Source organism: Scardinius erythrophthalmus (assembly GCF_964197995.2).
Source record: "Scardinius erythrophthalmus genome assembly, chromosome: 14".
Lineage (NCBI taxonomy): Eukaryota > Metazoa > Chordata > Actinopteri > Cypriniformes > Leuciscidae > Scardinius > Scardinius erythrophthalmus.
In genome coordinates, this window is record NC_138234.1 from 28,407,849 (window position 1) to 28,434,899 (window position 27,051).

Consider the following 27,051-nt stretch of genomic DNA (forward strand, 5'->3'; position numbering starts at 1 on the left):
AAGCTAGAGCTGCAGGATAATAAAAAAAAAATCATTAATGTAAATATCCTTTAATATTTTAATTGCAATTATTAACAAATTAAACACCTCTGAATTACCAGTGTATGAAAGTTTTTTCCAGTAAATTTTCAAAAGGAATTGCAAATTGTATTTTTCAATATGTGGGCCAGAATTATACCGTAATTCCTTATGACAAATTATTTCGATTTTTAGAACACTTTTGCACCAACAACCGGTTAAAATTTACAGCACTGCATGTATTCTGCTTCTTTTTAAAAAAAAAAGACATGCACACTCTAATGTAAAAACACACCAACACAGATAGCATTAATGTCATGTTTTAGTACAAAGACAGAGTCTACAAAAATAAGTGTTTTTACTAACACAAAATAAACTCAAGATAATCTGCAATGAAGCGAGACAATTTGGAAGCAGAAACACACAAACAATAATGGGCCAGGTACTGAATGCAAGGAGGAACATAAAGGGTTAGTTCGCCCAAAAATGAAAATTCTATCTGTAATCACCCTCAAGTTTTTCCAACTTCTGGGTTGTACGTCAGAGCGTAGACTCACTATTGGCCGACGCTGGTCATGTGTGGGATGCTGGCCAGTCGTGAGCCTACGTTCTGACGTACAACACAGAAGCGCTGTGCTGTTACACTACGTGGAATAAAGTCTTTATTTTAGCTTGTTTTGCGCACAAAAAGTATTTTCGACACTTGATAAACTTAAGGTTCAGCCACTGTATTCTTGGACTATTTTAACAATGTCTTTACTAACTTTCTGGGCTGGCAAGTTTCAATAACAGAGAAGCCTATAGAGGAGTGAGACAGCTCTCAGATTTCATCATAAATATCTTAATTTGTGTTCCGAAGATGAACGAAGGTATTACGGGGGTTGGAACAACATGGGTGAGTAATTACTGACAGAATTTTCATTTTTGGGTGAACTAACCTTTTAAATACACAGTGATAATGAACTAAATACAGATAGTTGTAGGCATGCGCTTGGTATGAGACTTTGACAGAATGATAATCTTATATTGTGATTACAGCTTTAAAATGTATGATTGAAACAATATGATTCGCAATATATAAAAAATAACTTTCTTTAAAAACAAAACATAAAACTTCTAAATAAAAAAATGCAGTCACTTAAGTGAGCCACGGATGTGATCAGGTAATGACAAAAAAAGTTGTTTGGTTCGATACTGAGATAACAGAAATAAAAATACAATGTTCTGTAAAGTTGTTTTGAAAAGTTGTGAATTGTGCAAAGTGCAATACAAATAAAAGTGACTTCTAAAAAAGGTCTCACCAATGACAACTTCCTTTACGACCAGGCGTTGGACACCAATCTTCCCATTGACTTCTCTCCAATTCATAACGTGCCACAGCAGTTGTAAAAGTGTCTTTCAGCACTCTCCACACGGTGTTATTCAGGTCAAAGCCACCAACCAGACCCAGATAGGTAATCTGATAGGAAAAAAAAACATTGTGTAAGTGGTTGAAATATGCATTTAAATAGACCACCCTAAAATGAAAGTGCTTTTATATTCAAAAATGAAATATAAACTAATATTTACTCCATCTGAAACCATATTTTCTAGGTTTTTAATATGGAAATTATTGTCATTGCCCCACCCATACCACACATTAGGGCTGGGTGGTATGACAGTATACCATAGCATGGTATATAAACTATATCGTGAGAAATCAGAGTAATTATAAAAATGTCCTGCCTCTTCCAAGCTTTATAATGGCAGTGAATGGCTGCTCAATTAATTGATAGTTAACAGAAATACAGCAATTCATTGTTTGTTCATGTTAGTTCACAGTGCATACTAAAGTTAACAAGTACAATTTTTTATATTGAATGTGTTAGTAAATGTTGAAATTAACATTAACACATATTAATATATGCAGTAGAAGTGTTCATTATAAGTTCATGTTAATGTTCAGGTATTGTATCGAAAGTCATAATTTTGGTATTGTGACTTGACACTAATAGCCTAACGTTAACATTACAACTTTAATTTTAAAGAGGGAAAGGTCATGAGAAAAAGTCTTGGTTGAATATCATTTCAGAGTTAAATAAAGATACATACAATAATGCACACGTATTAATGTGTTTATTCTTGGCATTTTTATATTAGTTGAATGATTGTGAACACAAATTAGGATTTAGGTTTTCTGACAAACAGTTCACCTACATTGGACCGCGTCGCCTTAATTCACAAATAGGCTACTACACAATGACAAACTATACTATTTTATTGTGTACGACAGTGAGCTGTTGATTTATAAACAAAAACATCTTAATTTAAAACGGCAAACCAGCGAACTGCTATAGCCTAAGTTAACGGTTAAGTTACATTAAACTTTATTGTAAGTTATAGCAGTAAACTGAGGAAAATATTAGCTAGTTCAACCCCTTCCTCGATGGAACGAATAACTAAACGCATAATAACATGCAATATTGACACATAATGCTGCATATTTCATTTATAGGACTTTAAAATGCCAAAACATCACTTACCTGAATGTACACAGACGTGAGGAAAGCAGAGTAACGTTAAATGGCGTCAGCTGGCCAGCGTCGCAGTCAAACTCGCGCCGTAGTCTCACTCCACCAATAGGAGGGAAGATGCAGAGCAAGCTGATGTGTGGAACGGCGGATGTTTGCCGCACTTGATTTCAGGATTCCTGTGTTTTTCCACGTATAAGCCAAATGTTTACCACAAGTCAGTGTTTCTCACTGTGTGCCATAGCTCAACCACATATGGTCCTCATGTGTTCGTTGTTATCTGGGCCATATACCTCAAAATCAGTTGTGAACCAAGAGAGCATTTCCCGCAGATTTTTAAGTTATGGCAAAACAAATATGGCTACGATTTGGCCCATATCTGTTCAGCCATGCCACATCTAGGCCATATGTGCCTGATAATACCCACATGTGGCCCACATGTAATTGCTATCTGGGATATCTAAATGTAAAAATATACAATCTACTCTAGTGATGGGTCGTTCATTTTGAACGAATCTTTTACTCAGGTAATGAGTCGCCAGAGTGATTCAAGGTGCGTTCCAATCGACCGTAGTTGACGTAACAGAGGCGATTCCGCCATCTGAGTGAGATTCGAATCCGAAGGGAGCGAACATGTTCAGTTCGACGGGCACTGCGGACGGCATAGGGAGTAATGGGACATCCATAGAGAGGTAAATGCTCACCGTGTCACCATCAGACTGGTGGACCTCTTTTTCATATGATTATGAATGGATAACAAGTGTCGAGAAGCAGCTGAGACTGTCATTTTTTATTTTTATTTATTTACGTTACCTCAGAAGTGTATTATAAGGCAGCTACAATGCAATTATTATGACCATTGATTAAGAAAACATTCACATGATTAACTAAATCAACATTCATTTTCATATTGCTTGCAGGCTCATCAAAGTCATCCGCAGTGCCAAAGGAGTTGTTCAAATAAAGATACACAACATTTTGGCTGTGTTTGATGAGGTATGTTATATTTAAGCTATGCTTAAACACATGTAAATATGTATATCCAATTTCTACACATGAACAGCTATTTCTTAACTTTTGTGTATTATTTTTTTTCTTGTAATATTAAAGGGTTAGTTCACCCAAAAATGAATATTCTGTCAGTAATTACTCTCCCTCATGTTGTTCCAGCCCTTGTAAGACTTTTGCTCATCTTCTGAACACAAATTAAGTTATTTTTGATGAAATCTGAGAGCTGGTTCACTCCTTAATAGGCTTAAATGTTATTTAAGACTGTTTTAAATCGTCCAAGTGACTACAGTGGCTCAACTTTAAGTTTATCAAGCGGCGCAAATACGCAACTTGTCATTACTCTAAAATAACGACTTTATTCAACTATTCATTTTCTTCTATGTGTGCCTCTGTGTGAGTTCATGTAGTGTAACAGCACAGTGCTTATGTGTTGTACATCACATGCATCACACACATGACCAGCGTCAGCCAATAGTGAGCCTACGTGCTGATGTACAACCCAGAAGCGCTGCGCTGTTACACTACATGAACTCACTCAGAGGCCCACATAGAAGAAAACGAATAGTTGAATAAAGTCGTTATTTTTGTATGTTTTTTGCGCACTAAAAGTATTTGCGTCGCTTGATAAACTTGAAGTTGAGCCACTGTAGTCACTTGGACTATTTTAAACATTGTCTTTACTAACTTTCTGGGCCGGCAAGTTTCAATTACAAAAAAGCCTATGAAGGAGTGAGACAACTCTCAGATTTCCTCAAAAATATCTTAATTTGTGTTTTAAATTCACAAATCTATTTTAAGAAATAGATAGGCCTATTACCAAGGCTATCTTTTGATCCAAAATACCACAAAAACAGTAATCCACATATCCAGGATCCACATACTTTAAATTGTAACTTATTCCTGTGATCAAAGCTGAATTTTCAGCATCATTACTCCAGTCTTCAGTGTCACATGATCTGTCAGAAATCACTCTAATATGATGATTTGATGATCAAAAAACATTATTATCAGTGTTGAAAGCAGTTGTGTACAATTTCTTCTCACGATTCTTTGATGAATATAAAGTTCAAAAGAATAGCATTTATCTGAAATAGAACAACATAATTGCAACATAATAAATGTCTATACATACTGTCACTTTTGATCAATTTAATGCATCCTTACTGAATAAAATTATTGATTTCTTTCCAAACGGTAGTGATAATGTTATAAAAGCTTTCATGTTACTCTGAAGACTAGTAATGATGCTGAAAATTCAGCTTTACCAACACAGAAATACATTGCATTTTAAAATATATTCAAAAAGAAGTTATTTTAAATTGTAAAAATATCTCACAATATTACTGTTTTTGGATTAAATAAATGAAGCCTTGGTGAGCAGAAGAGACTTCTTTTAAAACATTAAAAAATATTACCGTTCTAATAATTTTGGACACCACTATATATATATATATATATATATATATATATATATATATATATATATATATATATATATACAGTATATATAATATTTCTGTTTGTAATGCAAGTTTAGTGGGATGTTTTGTTGTTTTGACCATTACACACACACTATGTTTGTGTTTTTTGTGTTCTCCAATTTCAAGTACTGTGAGCAGGCTGAGAAAGCAAAAGAGGAGATGGTCCTAGGGATCTGTGTGATCCATGCGGAGGGTGCACAACAACCACCAAAAGAAGTGTCAATTGTAATTCAGGGAGTAGAGGTACTCGAGGAAATTCAGACTGTGCTGTGTGCCATCACTTTGCTGATGGGCATCATTTATTCTCTGGATCTGAGGTACCCATCCAACCTGCAGCATACTTTCGAGGTCTTTCAAAAACTGAAACTGGATGGACAAAGGCTAGCTGAAGATGTTTGAGTAGATCGTGTTTTTTTTTTTTTGTTTTTATTTTACATGATGTGTTTTGTCTGCATTTCTGTTATATCTGTTTATAGCATTATGAAATGAATAAACTATTTGATTTGTTTGCTTTTTTGATGTGCATACACTGTAATGGCATATTTTTAATGTATGCAACAATGTGAAAGACATGCACGGAAGCAATTCTAAGATCAGCACAATATAGTAAATTTTTTATATTTTACTAATGAAAAAATGCATTACATTGTGACATTCTGTTAGACCTGTAGAAAAACACATTGGTCAGTGTAATACATAAGTTACATTTTACTCTGGAAAAATTACATTAGTTCAATGTAATACAGTAAGTTTGACTTTCAAGGAAAATTACATTAGGTCAATGTAATTGTGATAATTCAGATAGAAATAGTTTGATTACATCCGACAGACATGATTACAAACAGATTTATTAATGTAATAATTTTATGTGGAAATTTGCCACATGATTAAAATACATTCAACTGATGAGGTATTTTTTTGAGTGCATAATATACAGCATAATATAATTTACAACAAATACATTAATATTGACAAACAAAACATGAAGTACGCTTGTTCAGAAATAAGGCAGTAACATTGGCAGACTCATTGGTCCTTTACCTTTAAAATATAGCTACTGTTTCAGTGTTTGAAGATCTCATTCAGCGAGAACAAACAGTGTTAAGGCAATAATGTAACAGCTCAAAACACAGAGTCACAAGCAGTGAGAATGTGAAAATTGAAACTTTTAGGACTGACGTCATTTAAATCACTGTTTTTTTTCTTCTACAGTAAAATACAACGAAACAGCCTATAGGCAGTAAACTTATTGTTAGTACAATTAATAGAATGAAAAACCAGTTCAATGATGTCTCCACACTGTCTGAACCAGTTTCATCTTCTGGGTTTTCATGTTCAGTGGATTTACTTTCTTTTCCTGCTGTTGATTCTGCAACAAAAAATTACCTCACTGTGATAAAGGCAAGAGATTGATCTATAACTAGTGACCTTGAACTTTTTTTTTTTATAGTATACGATCTTTACCAGTTGGAGCGTCGATGAGAAACATGGCGGAATACCACAATACTTATTTAGCAGTGATATTGTCAGGCTTTTCTATTTACAGCGCAGTAAGCTAATCCCCTGCACAGAATATGATATCATTATAATATAACAATATAATATGTAACAAAGTTCACAGTGTCTTCATAAATTAATTAAAAACATAAAAAAGCAAAGCACACCTGATGCACATTTCTTTTAATTCATTTTCTAGAACTAGAGTTTAAGAACCTTGCTGTGTTTTGTGTAATTAATAAAGAGAAAGTACACCATCATCTTACTCTGACGAAAGCGTTTGACTACATTATCAAACAGCTAATAATGTGTTGCTAATGTTACACAAACCCATTCGCCAGGCAGCTGTCTAATAACAATCAGTCTCCTTAGAAACGCTTTGAACAACTGAGAACGTCAGTGGAGAAAGACATATAGTTCATCGTAATGTACATCATATACATAATTCACCAGCCTTTAATTCTAAATGTACCCGAATTTTCATATAAACAGAAAAATATAGCGGGGTAACCTGGCTTCTCTTGAGACTCTCCTGATTCACAGCAGTTAATGATATGCTAAAGCCCGCCGGTACATTGATGTGATTGGTTACAAGGTAGTTTTGAGACGGTCTTTGGTTCACTGTCATTTAAATGAGCTATACTATGAATTTGCACATGGTTTGTCTTAAAGCACATTAAAAACACCACATAGAAATATATACAACATTAAAAGCTTGATTTTCACCACAGGGGGACTTTAAACTGTGTTGGCTGGAGACTTAAGTTTGGTTTGATGTTCAAAAACGTATGAAGCACAATGTTCTCTCATCAGAAAATATTCCTGATTTCTAACACACACTCACAGCGTTCAATAGTCTTGCGTCTGTCAGAGCAGAAACGAAAGCTGATGCTAGCCGTATGTTTTTCCATTGTCTCCGGCCGTGTTCATATGTAAATTGCATGAGCTTATTTTGTCTATTAGATCAAAAGATTTACCCGCCCATAGACTCTCCCCTTGAAGAAATCTGGACAGAAGTGTTTGAAAGTGGACAAAATAGACAGATTAAAACACCAGGTGTGAACAGGAATGCGTCTCCCTCGTTTACTTGTGATCCAATGACCAAAAGACAACTTGATACCAGGGGCCGGTTGCACCGTAAATGGACACTAAGTTACGACTTACTTCTAAATATTTTTGCGTTGCACCATTAAACTTAGTTGAAGTGTAACTCTACATATAAACTAAATATTTACGGCAGCCTCCGATCAGGAGTAAAGGTTGGAATAAAATATCAGACAGACTGAACTGCTTCAATAAGCTCTTCTTTTACCAGACTTCAATTCTTTAGACATACAGTGAGGAAAATAAGTATTTGAACACCCTGCTATTTTGCAAGTTCTCCCACTTAGAAATCATGGAGGGGTCTGAAATTGTCATCGTAGATGCATGTCCACTGTGAGAGACATAATCTAAAAAATAAATAAATCCAGAAATCACAATGTATGATTTTTTTAACTATTTATTTGTATGATACAGCTGCAAATAAGTATTTGAACACCTGAGAAAATCAATGTTAATATTTGGTACAGTGGCCTGCCGCCTTTGTTTGCAATTACAGAGGTCAAACGTTTCCTGTAGTTTTTCACCAGGTTTGCGCACACTGCAGGAGGGATTTTGGCCCACTCCTCCACACAGATCTTCTCTAGATCAGTCAGGTTTCTGGGCTGTCGCTGAGAAACATGGAGTTTGAGCTCCCTCCAAAGATTCTCTATTGGGTTTAGGTCTGGAGACTGGCTAGGCCACGCCAGAACCTTGATATGCTTCTTACAGAGCCACTCCTTAGTTATCCTGGCTGTGTGCTTTGGGTCATTGTCATGGTGGAAGACCCAGCCTCGACCCATCTTCAATGCTCTAACTGAGGGAAGGAGGTTGTTCCCCAAAATCTCGCAATACATGGCCCCGGTCATCCTCTCCTTAACACAGTGCAGTCGCCCTGTCCCATGTGCAGAAAAACACCCCCAAAGCATGATGCTACCACCCCCATGTTTCACAGTAGGGATGGTGTTCTTGGGATGGTACTCATCATGTCAACATTTCAAGATTGCAATGCTGGAATATGGTGTGTGTGTGTGTGTGTGTGTGTGTGTGTGTGTGTGTGTGTGTGTGTGTGTGTGTGTGTGTGTGTGTGTGTGTGTGTGTGTGTGTGTGTAAGGCGCGGGCGCGATCGAACAGTGGAAACATGAAAACATATCAAGGCTACTCCGTCATTTTGTTCAGGACATCTACGGATATTATTATTTATAAATGTATAATTAAACTTGTTTAAATGTACAGTTTGGTGTTGTTTTGTTTTTAAAAGATATCCTAATACAATAAATGCATTAATCTCTCAATTGGGTATTTATCATTAAAGATATAGAGTTTGGAATCTAGTGGTCAAAATGACTGCTTGCGGCAGTTCTAGTAGTTATGGAATTCTGGCACTTCTAGTGTTAAAGGCAGACTAACAGGTCTTTGAGGGTCAGAATTCTAGCTGATAGACAGGTGTTCAAATACTTATTTTCCTCACTGTATATGATAATGCTGACATTTACACTCGCTTACATTTCAAGAGAGAGAACATCATGTGAAAAGATTACCTTTATTAGCAGCTCTTTAAAACGAACCCGTCCTAAACAGCGCGCCGCTGTGTGTATCGGTCCATGTTGTGCATGTCAATAAACCTAATTTCTTATGCTTTTTTTATCAATATTTATTTATTGATCCTTAATCATTTAATTTCAAATACAGTTTCTGAATGTTATTTACATATAAACACACTTATTTTATTCATGATCAAGTATCGTATTTAATGGAAACCTATTTTTACCGTTAGTAACGTGAGGCAAAAGAAGTTAGAATGAAGGATAAACTGAAATTTACGGCATGTCAACACAACTTCTGCTCACGTATTTGAAGGCTGCTATTGGATCATTTATGGAGAGCTTACGACCTACTAGCTACGTTCTGCCTTATGAACAATTAAAGGGATACTCTACCGTTTTTTTCATATTAAACTATGTTATTCCTAGGGCTGTCAACTTTAGTCGTTTAGTCGACTAATCGGTCGATGCCGTCTTGGTCGACTGACATTCTCATTGGTCGACCAGTTGCATATTTTTTTTTTTTTTTTCACCAATAAAGAAATTTTCATTGATTTACTCATTGATATTTATTCCATTATAAGCAGTTATATATTACTGTATTCTAAATATAATTAGCCTATGTTTTATCCCCAACTTTAAATGCTTTAATTTAGGCTATTTTGTAACAGCGCCACAGTTTAGCGCACCAGAACACTCGGGAACCGCACCTGTGGCTGGCTGCACTGCTGCTTCGCGCTCAGTAAGGAATATAGGTAGTAATCTCTATGTGTCTGTCTGTCCGTTTGCATTTTGATTATTTCGAGAACCGTTCATCCAATCGACTTCACAAGGGAGTGCAGTGTCGCATTTGGTGCAATATAGACAGACACGTGAGATGTGACACATTCAGAATTAATAGTAAACTACAGAACAGCGCGAGCGGGAAGCGGCGCACCTCACGCGAGCAGGGCTTAGGCTATATTCTCCGAGAACGGACACTGCACTAGTGATATAAAACGCACACAGTCTGTTAACTTAAGCAATACTTTTAAGGTAGTCTAATATTTTTCTGACTAACAAATTACTGACACAGTAAAGGGTAGATTTAAATAAAGAAAAACGAAATTTAAATAAAGAAAAACGAAATTTAAATAAAGAAAACAACGAAATTTAAATACAGAAAAAAAAAAAAAAAAAAAACGAAATTTAAATAAAGAAAAACGAAATTTAAATAGGCCTAAAGAAAAACGAGATTAATTTAGATTGATAATAACGGGTAAAAAGTCTAATACATTTTGTTTCTATTATTCTATTTTCCACAATGTCAAAGCAACAGCAGCAATACAAGCTCAGACATGCACTTCGTCCATACAAACTCCGCTGTTCTGCGCTCTAGCCAGAGAACACTCCCGTTGCTGGAACACTCAGGCATCGGTTCTATTTCAAGCATGCACGCGTTTTCCGTGTGGCTCGAGCCGCGCCTGAGACGTGTGTCTCACGCAGGCAGTGTGCAAACTCCTACCTATTAACATGGGAGCCGAAATAAAAACAGACACCCAACGCAGCTGAGACTCTCACGCCAGCAGCCAGTGTGTCGCCGGCCTTATTCAAGCGCGAAAGAGAACCGTTTAGAACCGTTTCGCGGGGGATCCCAGGTGTCAAAAAAAAAATAAAAAAACTTTTTTCGTTGTTGTTTTATAAATGCTCTATGACAATTGTTTAATAAATGTTCAATCAAAATGCAAAACATCGCGTCTTTTTTTTTTTTTTTTTAGTCGACTAATCGTTGTGCAGGACAGGACTTTGGTCGACTAAGCATTTCTTTGTTTGACTACAGCCCTAGTTATTCCCTTAACTAAGACGAGTTGATACATACCTCTCTCATCTCAGTGCGTGCACTTAATCGCTCTAGCGCGGTGACACTTTGAAAGCTCTTAGCTTACCCCAGTATATTCAATGGTATCTAGCAGCAATGAATTTAGAAGTGACCAAACACATCAACGTACAGTTACACGAGTAGTTATACGACCAAGTATGGTGACAAAAAATAAAACGTGGCGCTTTTCTAAGCGGGTTAAAAAGGATAACTATAATGTATGGCGGAATAGCACTTTTGGGAGTACTTCGACTGGCGCAGTAAAAAGTCACGCCTGATCCTCTTCCTCTCACTTCTGTCAATAGTGGGAAGAGGATCAGGCATGACTTTTTACTTTAAAGTACATAGTTAGTTACAAAGCTACTAAGCCTCTAGTGTGGACTTTATGTTCCAATTTAAGAAATAACTTACGAACGGCTGGTGCAACCCTAGCCAGGTGTACACGGCCTAATTCATAATTAATAGCCTTTTTTCTCTGAATATAGCCTGAAAGACTGACTATTTTGTCTTAGACACACGATCGATAATGTTGTGATTAGTAGCCTAATTAATTGGTCATTCTTTATAGTTCATCATGGTTAGTTGATATTGAGGCTAATCTCATTTAGCCTAGTAATTATAGATTCTGATTAGTTAAGTTTGTTTCCATATTAGTTCATCATAGTATCTTAAGTGTTAATGTAGAATTACTCATTTGTCCTGCATTACTTCCTGCATAGTTTCCTATTATTGACAGACCATTATTCTAAAGTGCTACCAACTTCATACATGAATCAAGCATTTTTACACACCGGTGATGATCAGCTGTAGAGACTGAAGCTCATCTGAGTGTGAGATGAAGCAGATGAACTCTCCTGCATCAGTGTGAGTGAGATTGTTGAGTTCGATGGAGAAGTTTCCTCTCAGATACTCATGTGGGAAAGTTTCGGCTCTGTTCTTGTAACGAGGGTCCTGTCGCTCTGGTGAATCTTTGCCCTCGAATATATCATACACAATCTTGGTGCCATTGTGTCTCCAAAACACATCAAAATCTTGAGGTTTCAGATCATGTTCAGTGGAAGAACACGGCAGGAGAACAGAACCACCAATAACAGCCTCTACTGTTTCCTGCAGAGACACTGAAACAACACAAACTGTTAAACACACAGTCTGTGTGAATTAATCTTTCTGATGTGTCGTTCTGATGCTCACCTTTGTTTATCAGCACCGCAAACATACAGATGAAGCCGCGACTGCAGAAAAAAACAAGTTCCTTTAACTTCTTTAATCTCAACCAGTACAGCATGATATTAGCAACAGGCTTGTTTAAGATGAGCAAGTTCTGCACAGAACCAATCCCCAGTGATCACAGCCAGGTACACGCCGCTTAGAAATGCTGTCCGACTTGCTGTGACGTCATGCTAACATGTGCTAAACACTAACAGCCAATCAGACAGATGGGCAAACTAAAAGCATGATGACTTGTTTTTTGGAGCGAGCGTAGGAGATCCTGTCAATCCACATGAGATCGACCAATAGCAAACCCCAATGATCCTATCCATTTGCGATGGACAAAATCAAGTCCTGCCCTATTTTTTTTCTTGATTGAGAAGCGGTTTCACTCGGAAAAGTCTAACCCAACTCATGAAAATGTCCCAAATTCGAGGGAACACATCATTTAATATTATTTTTAAGTTTAAATTACTATGGAGAACATACAAATTGCAAAAACTTTAAACAGACTGCAATTACTTTGTTTTACTAAAAGTAACAAGACAAAACTAAGCTGACGCAATATGATAAAAGTCTTGTCGTTAATGCTAATCAGAGTTTTTGTACTATCACAATAACTGACTATGAACACAATAAGCAGTGAGCTAGTACACTACATTTTGTGAATTTCTTGGTTTTCATTTCGGTGATTTGACCGGGAGCCACACCAACACTAAAATCTCATTGGACAAAAGTACCGCCCTTCATGTATTTTAAACAAATCATGAACAAGGAGAGACTGTTTGTGCAACTTTATAATTAGATATTATATAGTGTAATTTAGATGAATCTCTCTCTGAGATTCAGGTTAAAGTCGGCATGATAGGGAAGTTGTGATAGTCTTTTCTTCACTATTGTTTTGTATATTAGAGTGAAACAGCTACTTGAACAAGAAAAATTTTGTTCGGCTTGGTTGTCCTGCCCTCAAGTCATTAAACACGTCATCAGAGAAGAGATGTGGATGCAAGAGAGAGGAAGTTATTTTGATAAAAAATTATGAAACACATGAATTAAATAAATAAATAAATAATGATGTGCATGGATAAATCAATATATATATATATATATATATATATATATATATATATATATATATATATATATATATCAGTGATGCGCGGGTTGATCCGAAATGAGCGGGTGCCTGCGGTCAGCCGCGGTCACCCGCGGTTACGAGTCATCGAAAAATATTTTTAATGATATTCGGGTCGCGGTCGGTCGGGTCGTTTGAAATAAAGATGCCAATTAAACCTTTGTAATTTATATAGTTCTCGACACAATTCTCTATAAATACGTTTTAAATTTAATTTACACTTTATTGGCTGAATAACTGGCGCGAAGATGACGCACGAGCTCAGTCTGCAGGTAGAGATGGAGGCGGCAAGAGAAAAGGTGAAGACTGGGGAGTGGAAGCTCCGCAAATACACAAATAGAAAGAGCAAAGTGTGGGAGACATTTGCCGAAATAATGAAAGATGATGACCAAAGTGCTGGCTTTGTCATGTGTAGGCTACTTCTTACAATGCTATTTACACATTTGATAACCACAAAACTGGCACGACCAACCAGGCACGGCGCTAGGATTCCAGTTTTGGATAAGCCAGACCAATTGTAGGTGGGCCTTAAATTAAAAACGTTAAATAAAAATAAAATAAAATAAAAAAACGTTATCCAATCACTGCTTAATCTAATAAAAATATTGACTAATATAGCCTACTGTTATATTATCTGTGCGTATACATAATATAGATTTTAATAGCTTGATGCTCTTTAAATATTGTGTTGCATTGTAAAAGTAAATCCGCGATCGCTCTCCATGGTTCTGACCAAAGAAGAGCGCTTTGGGATCTCCATTATGCATATACCTGGGCTGCATTTTCCGATAACATTGTCTCTTAGCGCGCTGCGATAACTTAACTAAAGGTATACTACCACTAAAGGTATATCATTGCTAGACATCTTCAGGGCCATCATCCACTCGCGAGGCAGAGGCGCTGAGAGGCAGAGGCGCTGGCGCCCTCCTAGCAACGGCGCTGTTTTTGGTAAAACATGATTTTGACGACTTCATTAAGTTTTGTTTTATAGAAAACTCTTTTTAAAAGATTTTCGTTTTATTTAAATTGTATCTTAATTTTGATCAATGTTTTATCAATCAATTGCCCGTATTTATTAAATAAGAAGCAAATATATAGCAGACAAAATAAGGCGCCGGTAGCCTATACGCGATCACTGCATGTGTAGGCTACTGGAGGGCGCCGAAACTCAGCTTGTGCCTCACAGATTTGATAAATATAGGCTACATATTACAGAAAGCTTGAAATGTCTACTTTTAAACGAAAATATTCAAACCAAAATAAATAGTCTCTGATTATGTAGGCTAATCCATATGAAATGTGCATTTCTCTCTGGCGTTCATGGCGAGTCGGCAATCTCCGCATTGTCAACTTCATCTTTGCAGCGACACAGAAAACACCAGTTTATTACTTAACAATTAAATGTCTCCTTGCTAATTTAGACACATTCATAATCATTACTTTAACCGGTTCTTTGTGGCAAGCTTTATGCGTGCGGTATTGCGCTTATTCTATAGGCTAGCCTATTTAAGTATAATTAATTTAATATAAATGAGCGATTTGTCCACGAATGGCTTAAATGAACAACTAGTCGACTAGAAAAAAAATTAGTCGGAGGCAGCCCTTATTTCACATGTTTTCGAACCAGCAGGCCATGCGTGGGCGAGCGACCGTGAGCGGAGCGGAATATTCAGAGATGCGCTCTCCGCTCACGAGCTCTGATCGGAACAAACCCGAACCTGTCTGCTGGACTTGCGCAGAAACAGCAAAATAGACATAGCCAGCTTTTTTAAAATTGTTTTTAAAACTAAACATTTAAACTATTTTAGTAGCCTACAAATTATGAGCTTATTGACGTTTTTTTATAATTCTTGACAAAATTTGAATATTAAGTTAGCCTATATTAAGACGCTACGATGAGCATTATAGAGCATTTTAAAAAAAGCGGGTCGGGTACAATATTTTCTTTTTCGTTTTTTGCGGTCCAAGTCGCGGGCGGGTTAGTTGAAAACGTCGGTCGGGTGCGGTTTGTTTATACATTGACCCGCGCATCACTGATATATATATATATATATATATATATATATATATATATATATATATATATAATATTCCATTAAAAAAAAAGAATTGTCAATTTTGATTTCATGGTGACTTCGTGTGGATTGAGGTCACTGTTCAACTAAACTGTCCAAATACATCAATTTACAACTAAATTACTTTCCATGAATTTCCCTTAATATTTTGTATTGGATGTTGCATCTTCATCCTGTAACGTTAAATGTTGAATTCATCGCTTTATATGATTTAGCAGTAAATATTCTTAAGGGAGCATCTTTACCCATATTAAACATGTATCCAGATTAGTCAATATTGAATCAAAATCGGAATCATATCACAAGAATGGAATTGAAATCTTGATTTTTTTTTTGTCAAGCAATAATAAAAACTGTATCCTACCAGTCATTGTACAATGTAAACATTGTAACATGTTGTCACTAAACTTCATAAAAAAATCTCACTCCAAGCTAAACTAAAAAGTTGGCAGCCCTGATACTGGTGAAAACTTGAATATATTAAATGCACTGTATTAGGCATTATCAAATGACTTTCAAATAAAGCTGCACCTGGACACAAAAGATTGAAATTCAAAAATGCTAACTGCTAATGACTGCGGCAAAATAATAGTTGTAGACATTGTCCTGCAGATAAACCCGTTAATCATTAAATAATCAATCCATGTTTAATGTATTAATGTCTTACAAAGGGTTTTCCTGCTGATTCTATCTTAAAACAGCAAATGAGGAACAAAACAAACCAGGCCAAATGTAAACACGAGCGCATACAACAGGCCTTATTTTACGAAATGTGGCATTTCCGGGACACGATGCATTTTGTAAATACAGATTTTTTCAGAGTTTATACAGAACATACCCGATGATGACCATGGTGCCCCGGTATAGCCTAATTCATGTAGGCTATAAATTCATATTTCTGAAATACTACTCTTTTCGCCAACAGATCTAGGAAATCAAGACCTCGATCGATCTCTTCATGCATTCATAAAGAAATGGACACAGCGACTCCATAAACTTCGACGGAGAAAAGTCAATTAGAAGCACTCTCTTCCTGATGACTGAGCGTACTGCGCAGACTCAAACTGAGCTTGACGACGTAGATCTGACGTGAGCAACTACCTGTCTGACAGTTGTAAGTCTTCTAGTAGCTGTGCCAAGAGAAATCTGAATCATTCCCTCCCGATTCTTGCAGAGACGGAGAGTGTGAGTAGGAGGTGTCCATGCGCTAGGAGCAGGAGAAACTTTTGCTGATTAATTATTTTGTCATTTTGCCTCCACGTGGTCAAAAGGTGGAAAAGCTGTCTTTCTGTCCCAGAAGACCCATCCATTTTTTTTTTTATTGTTTCATGTAATAAAACACTTTGTGCTCTGTAAACCGCAAAGCAATAAAATAATCCCCATAATTCATGTGTTAGTGTTGATGTAGTTCTTACATAATTTATGAACAAACATATGAAAAAATAAAATAAAAATAAATGGGACAAATTAACGTGTACAGAAACAATTCTTATGAATCTGCTTTGATCAACAAATGCAGCCTTATTCACATAAACTTTTTGCCTCAGTCCTAATATATATATATATATATATATATATATATATATATATATATATATATATATATATATATATATATATATATACATTGTTGTGTAATATGCAATTATTCTATTCTAATTATGTCTTTTGGTACATGAAGTACATATGGGTCATAGTAAACCACAATTGTAACTGTATTAGAAAGTGGTTTTATAGAGAAAGGTACCACAAGTTGTTGTTAAACAATTTATTAAGAAAGTGTTATATACTGTAAAACACTTGTAAAAATAATCATTGTAACCATATATTGAGAGAATGGTTTATAAGGAAAAACACTGCAATTGTTGTTGTAAAGTCATTTATTGAGGAAATGATTCATTAAGAAAAACACAGCAACTTGTTTTATAAAGATTTTTATTATGAAACTGGTTTATTAGGATAACATTGCAACTGTTGTTGTAAAATCATTTATTGAGAAAATGGTTTATAGAGGAAAACATACCACACTGAATGCTGTAAGCATTTATTAAGCATATGGCAGATTAGAGAGAAATTGAAAATGTATTGGAAAGAGCTGTGCCAAAGAAAGAAGAAAAATGCAAGCATTACCCGTTTGATGAGGAGCATGAGGCACAGGAGAAAGGCAGAGGATCCAGAGCCAGCAAGCAAAGGAGAACAAAGGAAAGAGCTTTATATGTGAAGTTTAAGGGGGTTTCCAGAACTGAGGACAGTTCAAGACTTCGGATTGGACAGATTGTCTGTAAAGGACTGAATCTGTGTGGAGGACGTGTGGACTATAAAAAGTATTGTTAGGAATGTCAAAGTCAGACGCTGATTCACCAAGGACGTCTCCGGTGTTTTGCGCCTCATGAAAATGAAAGCTTGTAAATTAATTGGTTTTGATTTACTTTTATTTTTATTTTATATATTAGAACCTTTTATGTAAATTAGTTAACCTGTATTTAATAAAAAAAAAATATATAATTGAAAGTAAGAAGCTCGCCTGCCATAAGTCTCTGTTTTACAAAAGATTGAGTTGAACTGACCACAGAGAAGTCTTCTGTGATCTAAATATTGTAAGTATAGAAATTCAAATACTTATTATTTGGGACAGATTTGACTTACTTTACCTAACCTGAGAATAATTAAAATAAGGTAAAAGGTGTTTAAAATTATACACCATAAAACATATATAAAATCAAAATAAAAGAAAATTATTGTGGAATGGTGAAATGCTTGTGAACTGGGGAGCTGACATTTTATTTTGTGGGTAATTTAAGAAAGTAAAGATTTTTATTAAGGAACAGGACTTGTTCAACAGCGTGAGGGCTAAGTCTATTTATTTTCTTATTTACTACAGAAGGGCATGACACTCGAAACCAAGGGGTTTGCGCTATATTTTCGAATCTGATTCTGAATATGAAGCAGTCACATGACTGTGTGTAGAAATGAAGCTTCGGACGTCACATATCACGTGGTTATGGAAAAACGAATCAAGCTCCGATACACTGCTTCAATGAGAGATGTTTCGTTTTTTTTATTTTTTTATACAAGTTTCGGAGCTCGATGCTGAACGTCACATCACTAGTAATTTCCAAGGGGGTAATCCATCAGCTGGAAACCGAAGCTTCCCCGGTCGCCGCCATTGATTAGCGGACCATCACCTGCTGTTAGCATTCCATTGACTCCCATTCATTTTGGCGTCACTTTGACAGCGAATAACTTTACATCTGAGGTGTTTAAAGACTCCATTTGTCCATTATTTATTTCTAAAGAAACAGGAAAATGTATAAAAGGCTCCATTACCTTGTATCTTACGTTATGGCCCCATAGAAGCCGCTTTTGTAAAAATAGGCTAACGATTGTATCATAACCACACGACTCTCTGTCGCACAGTAGAGAGATTGCTAACAGCAGGTGGTGGCTTTTTAGCCAATGGATACCCCCATTGAAGGTACGCTTTCCGGATGCTGGATTACCCACTTGCTTGCAATCCGTACATCATCTGCCATGTTTCGTTATCATGTGACGTATGACATTATCACAAGCGCAACAACTTAAAAGATATGAGCAGCAGGTTTAACTCATCTATCTGTAAATATCTATTGATGAAACTTATTGTGGTCTTGTTGAGGAAACAGCTGCCTATTTATTTTGTGATTGTAGTATAACCAATACATTATGGGTTGGTTTAGATTCTTATATTTTTAACCTACAGTTTTATCCTTAAAGATATCATTTTTATTAAGAAACCCCCAAATCATCATCTCTTGAATATGTTGTTAATTTCTTCATTTTATTTGCAAAAATGTTCACCCACAAGCAAAAGTCACTTAAATCTCCATTGTTTTCCTCTTTTTCTTGTTGAATTTTCTCTATGTATTATGATGAATAATTCAAAGATTTTTTGTCATTGCGCTTTTTTCCTCTGTGTATATAATCTTATACTATGATGTACACAAACCCATGATATTTATGTTTTCTGTTTTTTTTTTTGTTTGTTTGTTTTTTTTTCATTATTGTTGAAAGATACAACAAAGGTATCTTTTCCTAATCTTTATGTAACTATAAGTTCTGCAATAACAAAATGATATGAGCGACAGGTGCACTAACATCAGTAACTCGACAGCCCTACGTAAAATGGTTTTCCTCAGCGTTTGTAGTATCTGTACAAAGGAGACGGCAGCTGCTCGAAGATCTCGCCTTTGTGGAGAAAACTGTTGATTTTATTCTGTGAAAATGTAAACATCACTCAAAAATTAAGATTACCCCAAAATGAATTGCATTGCTAGCCCACCCCAACACTTATGCACAATAAGTGACCAATATGCTGACCAATAGTAATACTTGATATTACTTTCTTTTTGGGGAAAGAAGAAACTTTTCCACCTTCACCTGTCTCTGCTGTCCATCATGTCCCTCATTGCTGCAGTCAGACTGGAATCTGATCACGGATGGGAAAGGGACATTTAGGCTTGCCTGAGTGCACCGTCTCCCACATCACCTCATGCTTGTACAGAACCCTGTGAGACTCGTCTCAACAGCAAACACTCCTGTGAGCAAAGCTTAGTAGAGCGAGCCTTTAACATGCTAGAAACACACTGGTGCTCTATTTTCTTCACAGCCAGAGGTGAGCCATTTTTTCGTGCCAGAGGTTATGTGCTGCGCTGTGCTTCACAATCTGTGGCAATAAGGGCCGGTGGAGTGATGGAGGATCTCATAAGAGCAGGTGGACTCATCCATGGCACCATTTCCAGGATTGAGCTCTGTGCTCCTCATCCTCAGTGCTCACACCAGTCTGTAGACATTTCAGATCCTACAAATATGCACAAACATTATACAAAAGCAGTCTTTTTTACAGCACCATGTCATTGATTTCAGTCTATATTTTTATTTCAGGTCTCAGGCCTTATCCTCTCCCGTGGCCTTCTGGGATAGAAAAGTATTGATCGATGGGTGCTTCAGAATCTGGGCTGAAACAGTAAGCAGTAAGACATCCGGGAACTTCTCACCTACTCTTTTATGAATACTGAGGTTTCGGACATACTACTCTTTCACGCACTGTTTTCTCCTACTATATAGTAGGTAAGTAGGGATATTCGAACGCACTAAAAGTATAAGCACGTCCGAATCTAGCGAGAATTAGTACGACACCCAGGTAATTCTCGCCTACTCTTTTATGGATACGGATTCGGACATACTTTCCGGATTCTCACCTACTGTTTTTCCCTACTATATAGTAGGGAAGAATGCGGTTTCGGACCCATGCAGCCCCCGTCTCCCACAATGAGAGTTGTTGCTGACAATACACTGATCCCAGGCTAATTCTTTCTTGTGTGCTGAAAACTGCAAAAGTTTGGCCTTGTCACAGATAATGATAGCAAATTAATTAAGAGAATAAAGTGAACAGAGCTTAAACAAATTCTCAAAATGTCCTGACATGGTGTTTGGTGGCTCCTTGATGGCTCCTGGAGGCCCCAGACGGATCTCATCTCAGCGAACGACGAACGAACGAACTGAACTTATAGTATTTAGGAACTAGACAGATCACTAACAGAACAGAACAGGCTTCAGTAGCTTTGTCTCATAGCTAATGCAAAAACACAACAGAACAATGCTGTAATACATACAACACAAATGCTCTGCTTTTGCAGGCAAGGTTTTTCTTGGAATTTTTTTGTAAGACTGTTGTCAGACTTTTCGTTCCCACAAAAAATCTCACTGTATTATTACAATTAATGCCAAAATTAATGTTTGAAAATGTATAATATTTCCTACTGGTGCAGTGAAGCAAAAGTTATGAACAACTATCTTAAAACTATCATATTAATATGCCAAAATGTATTTATACAGCAGATTGATCAACCCTCAGTGAGACCTCACTTCCAAGATTGTAGCAAGTCCTGCTTCCAATGAGCAAATCGTATAGTTACCTTGTAGATTTTATAAGGTTATTTTAAATAGTAGTATAGTAAATAGTATCTGAGGGATCCATTGGGTTTATATGGTGCACAAATAACAATGGCAGCCTCTTGAGGGCAGCAGAGGAAACATATTACATTTATTGTGTCTGAACGTGATGTGAAGAGCTGTGTTAAGTTTTCCACATCAAGCAGAACTGAATGAAATACATCAGATAAAGGCATCAGGTCAAACCTCTTGACGGACAGTCAAACTAATGCCTGTGTGTATTTCAGAAACAGTGTGATGATTATAGGCATCAAAAGCATTTTGTCCACATACTAAGACAATATACAGAACAATATGCTACAAACAAAACAAAATGCTTATACATACAATACAGAAGCATATTTCAATAAGAAGAGAAATGCAAACCTGGTGACCATGACAAAAGAGGACAATAACATCAACACTGAAGAACATTTACATAACAACAAAAATCATTGTGTTCTTTTGTGCCTTTTCTGTCTCATTGTTATTATTTTATCCTTTTTGTGTGTGTGTGTGTGTGTGTGTGTGTGTGTGTGTGTGTGTGTGTGTGTGTGTGTGTAATATGTATGGCAATGTAAAGCTTTTACCATTACAATAAAGCCACTTGAATCTTGAATCTATTAACATTTTAATAATGTAAAGAATAAATGTATACAGCAAAACAAATGTAATGTACGTGTGCCAATGAATTAAAAAAAAAGTTGAATTAAAACAAGCAATATGCAACTGAACCTACATGGTGTTTGATGGCTCCTGGAGGCCCCAGACGGATCTCAGCACCAGAAATCTGTAGAGAATATGAGAGATGGGGCCGATACTGTAAGTTTAAAAACTAAGTTTGAAAGGCAAATTAATTTCAAGACTGTGAGCTTTTGCTTTCACTCTCTTTAGTTAGATCAATAAACAAAACCTGTAACCTAGTTCTTCCTCCCATCAGACTCTTCCTCCTCCCATCAGTCTCTTCCTCCTCCCATCAGTCTCCTCCTCCTCCCATCAGTCTCCTCCTCCTCCCATCAGTCTCCTCCTCCTCCCATCAGTCTCTTCCTCCTCCCATCAGTCTCTTCCTCCTCCCATCAGTCTCTTCCTCCTCCCATCAGTTCATCAGAGAATATCAGTCTCAGTCTCTCAGAGTTAGAGATTGTTCAGTCTGTCAGGATGAAAACAAGAGAGAGGAACTGTAAGGAAGATCTTTCTGGACTGAGATCAGATATGAAAAATAAATAGGTATTATTTTTTTGTAGAAGATTAATGTGTTAATTCATTTTTGAAAACCATTTTTAAAAGCCAGGCTGTATTTCCTTGATAATTTCAATTATCTCTCTTTCTTTTTCTCTGTAGGTCAGAATGAGGATGTCACTGGAAGCTCTGCGTTCTTGTCCTGCTCTTACAGTGTTAAAGTCAAGACATGACAGTATATTAAAGACTCAGTGACAGCAGGAATATATGAGACATCATTCAGAGAAATGTTTCAGTTGAGGATCAGGATCCAGAACACAGTGTTTTCTCAGAGGAGTTTAAGAAAGAAGCTTCACTCAGATACTCATGTAAGTCTGAGAACATTTACTCATTTACTGCTGTTCATTTCACTAATACTGGATCAGACGTCACATCAGACAGAAGGACGAGTAGAGCATCCTGCTGAAAAAACAGCTTATTTTTATTATTATACGTCAAACTTGATTATTTTTCGGAGTGACATTTGATGTAATTTAATACATGTTTATTGCATTATTTTAGTGTTGTGTGTTACCCTGATGGTGTTTTTTGCTGTGCACCGTCTATATGAGTATTAATCATGTTTTATTAATTGGCCATTTCTATTGTGCCTCCTGTATTATTTTGGTGGTTATTGGTACATTTTAAAGTAAAGGCACATTTTTAAAGTTAAAGTAGGTATATTAACATTGTATAACTTAATGAAATATAAGGTTGGCATGCTGTTAAACTGGAAAATTGTCACTGTATTTTCTTACGGCAAATTTCTGTTAAGCACAGCTGCCATTTTTTATTGGAAATTTAACGAGATATTTTTTTTAGTCTAGTCTAACCAATGAAAATGATAAATAAAATGCTTTTAAAATAAAATAAACGATAAAGATAAAATAAAAAGCTTTTGTCATACCTTTTATTGATTAATTAAAGTGTGAATATGACAGACAGATGATTAGAGATTCAATGACTAAGATCAGAAACATTATGACATTAATAATGGTGAAAATTTAGCAGAAGATCAGCTAGGAGTCTTGATTATAGCCTACCGAAGTAAATTTAAGATGAACGAATATCTGCGCATGTCTGATCATTCACGTGATTCTGTTGACGTCACTTACTCTGATGTCATCATACGTCGAACGCTTGGTGTACGGAAGCTGAAGAGCTACGATACGTTTTGTTGAAAAGTAGTATTTCACCCTAATTTAAAAAAAGTATTTTATGCAATAAAGTCAAATAAAACATATTTTGATAATATTGGTCCTCCATGATGATCAGGTACTGTATGTTTGCTGAATGCAGAATGAAACGCTGTTTGCACACACGTGCACTTCTCTGCAATGAAGGCCTGATGTAGCGTTAGCTTGTTGCTCGTGTTCGTGGCCTGCTGTGTTTTGGTTGTCAAATGCTTTATTTAAACTAGAATTAAAAAAGAAATCTTTTAAGTGTTGTTAAAACATTAAACATGAATTGGTTAATTAATGATTATACATTTTTTATGCATAGTTTATCTGCTGTAACTATTATTTTGATTAAGTGGTTAGCAGTTAGCATTAGCACCTTTTTGAACTGGTGTGCAGGGAGTTTTAGTTAATAGTAGTTTGATTTTTAGTGAGCTCAAGGTTTTATCAATAAGGGTCAGAAGGGTGAAGTTGTCCCCTTAAGAACATTTACTGCCAGTTTGTAACATATTTAGAGATGAATTTAGTGACATCTGTGATCAGTAATAAAAGTATGGGAGGGACACACTATCCTATCTTACCATCTTACCTTTATTATGTGTGTTATGTGGGAATCAAACTCATGACTTTAGTGTTTGTACCGTATTATTCAAGTTGAACTAAAGGAAGTTAAATAAACTTGTTTTTTCTGTTTCTGCAGTTGCGGCTTCATCTGTGTGTTTGCGGTGCTGATAAACAAAGGTGAGCATCAGAACAAACTACATTTGAAAGATGAATTAATGCTACTGACTGTTAAAGTACATTTACAATTAAAGTTTGTGTTGTTTCAGTGTCTCTGCAGGAAACAGTAGAGGCTGTTATTGGTGGTTCTGTTCTCCTGCCGTGTTCTTCCAGTAAACATGATCTTAAACTTGAAGATGTGTTTTGGAGACACAATGGCAGCAAGATTGTGTATGATATAATTCCCAGCAGTAATTCACTAGAAAAACAGGATCCAGAGTATAAAAACAGAATTGAAACTTTTCCAGAGGAGTACGAGAAAGGAAACTTCTCCATCAAACTCCACAATCTTACTTATACTGATGCTGGAGAATACACCTGCTACATCACACACTCATCTGAACAGAAGACTGTACAGCTGATCATTAAGGGTGTGTGAAACTAGTGCATTAGGGCATGAAGTTTTTAATTTAATCATGAAAATCGGACTTTTTCTGTTTTTAAGTGCTATATTTGGGTCCCCGGTGCATCTACCAACCCAGAAAACATAAAAAGTGACAACCCAGAAACTTTGTTTTGGTCAGCCTTTCTCTGCAAGCATGTCAAAAAATAAGACGATCAGATTCCCTCCCTTTCTGAGAGGAATTTATTATAATATTCCTGCCCCTTAATCTGCACGTTTGGTTTTCAACAGTGTAACCGGTTCTAAGGCAATGGCAAAAGTTGACACCAAAAAAAAAAAAAAAAAAAAATCACAGCTGTCTTATAAAGACCTCAGGGAACTGTGTCAACTTGTTTAAAAGTTAAACATGACGTATGCAAGTCGATGAGATGAATCAATGTAACACACACTACATGATATCCACTAACCATTCAGAAACGTCCAGTCAGTCTAAAAGTTGAACCTCATCCTGAGTCTCTCGATAAGGCTGCACTCCAGTACTGGTTATTTCTGAGATTTTGGATGAGTGAGATTATTCACGTGTTATTGCCAGAGTATCCGAAGCTCGTGTAAAGAATTGATCGTCTTTTGAACGGAGGCGGCTATCCGCAGCTCATTTGCATTTAAAGGGACACGCACACAAAAAAAGGCACGTTTTTGCTCACACCCAAAAAGCAGCAAATTTGACAAGCTCTAATAAATGATCTGGTTGTTATTTTGAGCTGAAATTTCACAGACACATTCTGGGGACACCAAAGATTTATACTGAATCTTGTGAAAATGCCCATAATATGTCGCCTTTGAAGTTCAAATGCTGTATATAATTTATAGAGTGGTCTTTTATCTTTATCACAGTGAGGTAAAGATTCCTGTTATACTTTTTTGTTGCAGAATCGGCAGCAGAAAAAGAAACCATATCGACTGAACAAGAAAACCAAGGAGAAACAGAACCAGACAGTGTGGAAACATCATCGCCTTGGCTCTGGGTTGGCATTGCATCTGGAATTATAGTTACAGTTATAGTTATAGTTATAGTTATAGTTATAGTTGTTGTTTACTTGAGAAAAAAATCCTCAAGCAGTTGTAGGGCAGACAGACACGGCATGGGTTCAGACGCTCAGGTGAGGTTGAACACATGAATCCGTAATAACTGATTATAATGATAAAGCATTTGGTACATGAGTCATGACACAACTGTAAAGCTTGGTGTACCGGTAGCAATTGCATGAGCTTTAGCGCTAAAAACAGTGGAGGAGGTGGTGTTTCCCTTTTGCTGCCACAACTTTTGTACTGCTATATTCTTGCCTTATGCACTGAATTCTTATTAACAGAATGAGATCTTGAAAAGTTACATTTCTGGTTAAAAGACAAGTGAGTCTGTCAATATGTTCCTGCCTTAACAATTATGTAAACTTTCATCTTGAAAATATTGTTTTATTTGCAGGAACTGTGAAGTGTTTAACATATTCTCATGTATAAACAAAGGAGCATAGATTCATTATATTTGCATGATCTTATTATGATCAAGACCTAATAAATTATTTTGATGAAATAATGCGTCTGTCAAAGTTGTTTGGATATTTATAATCTTATACTTTTTACTAAAACCTAATGTTTAGCATTTACATTTATTCATTTGGCTGATGCTTTTATCAAAAGTGAGAAAGCAGAAATGTGGTTTCTGGTAAAAAAAAACAAAAAAAAAACAAAACAGCACATCAGTGGTATATAAGTTTAATTTAGCTAACACATTTAGATCAAATTCAGGGTGCTTCTCAATACTCAAATTGATGTTTCCTCGTTCCTACGTCCTCCAACCTGTGACCCGGAAACCGATCGTACTCGGCCATCTTGAAGGAAATCTCTGTTCTCTTATTGCACCGTGAGGGATGAGGAGCGAGGAAGATTCCTGAGGAATCATGAGTGAGGATACACAGGTGTTCCTGAGGAATCATGAGTGAAGATACACAGGTGTTCCTGAGGAATCATGAGTGAGGATACACAGGTGTTCCTGAGGATTCATGAGCGAGGATACACAGGTGTTCCTGAGGAATCATGAGTGAGGATACACAGGTGTTCCTGAGGATTCATGAGCGAGGATACAC

General features: G+C 36.3%; 2 protein-coding genes across 2 annotated transcripts; one reads left to right on the top strand and one right to left on the bottom strand.

Annotated features, from left to right (window-relative positions):
• Positions 1–5,609: 5,609 nt before the first annotated feature.
• On the bottom strand, positions 5,610–16,484 carry LOC308702114 (CD276 antigen-like). Its single transcript, XM_081384775.1, has 4 exons — positions 16,257–16,484; positions 12,191–12,231; positions 11,791–12,117; positions 5,610–6,389 (listed from the first exon to the last, which is right to left on the bottom strand). Exons 1-4 carry the CDS (start codon positions 16,268–16,270, stop codon positions 6,205–6,207), a joined length of 567 nt encoding a protein of 188 aa, XP_081240901.1. The 5' UTR covers positions 16,271–16,484; the 3' UTR covers positions 5,610–6,204.
• A 7,216-nt stretch (positions 16,485–23,700) lies between these two features.
• Positions 23,701–26,632, top strand: LOC308701801 (myelin-oligodendrocyte glycoprotein-like). Its single transcript, XM_081384241.1, has 4 exons — positions 23,701–23,881; positions 24,485–24,525; positions 24,615–24,935; positions 25,838–26,632. Exons 1-4 carry the CDS (start codon positions 23,871–23,873, stop codon positions 26,083–26,085), a joined length of 621 nt encoding a protein of 206 aa, XP_081240367.1. The 5' UTR covers positions 23,701–23,870; the 3' UTR covers positions 26,086–26,632.
• Positions 26,633–27,051: the final 419 nt, after the last annotated feature.

Coding starts and splice junctions, on each gene's coding strand:
- LOC308702114 (XM_081384775.1), bottom strand. Junction 12,118..12,190: donor TGCGGTGCTGATAAACAAAG/GTGAGCATCAGA, acceptor GTGTTGTTTCAG/TGTCTCTGCAGGAAACAGTA. Junction 6,390..11,790: donor TCTACAGCTGATCATCACCG/GTGTGTAAAAAT, acceptor TTTTTGTTGCAG/AATCAACAGCAGGAAAAGAA.
- LOC308701801 (XM_081384241.1), top strand. Junction 24,526..24,614: donor TGCGGTGCTGATAAACAAAG/GTGAGCATCAGA, acceptor GTGTTGTTTCAG/TGTCTCTGCAGGAAACAGTA. Junction 24,936..25,837: donor TGTACAGCTGATCATTAAGG/GTGTGTGAAACT, acceptor TTTTTGTTGCAG/AATCGGCAGCAGAAAAAGAA.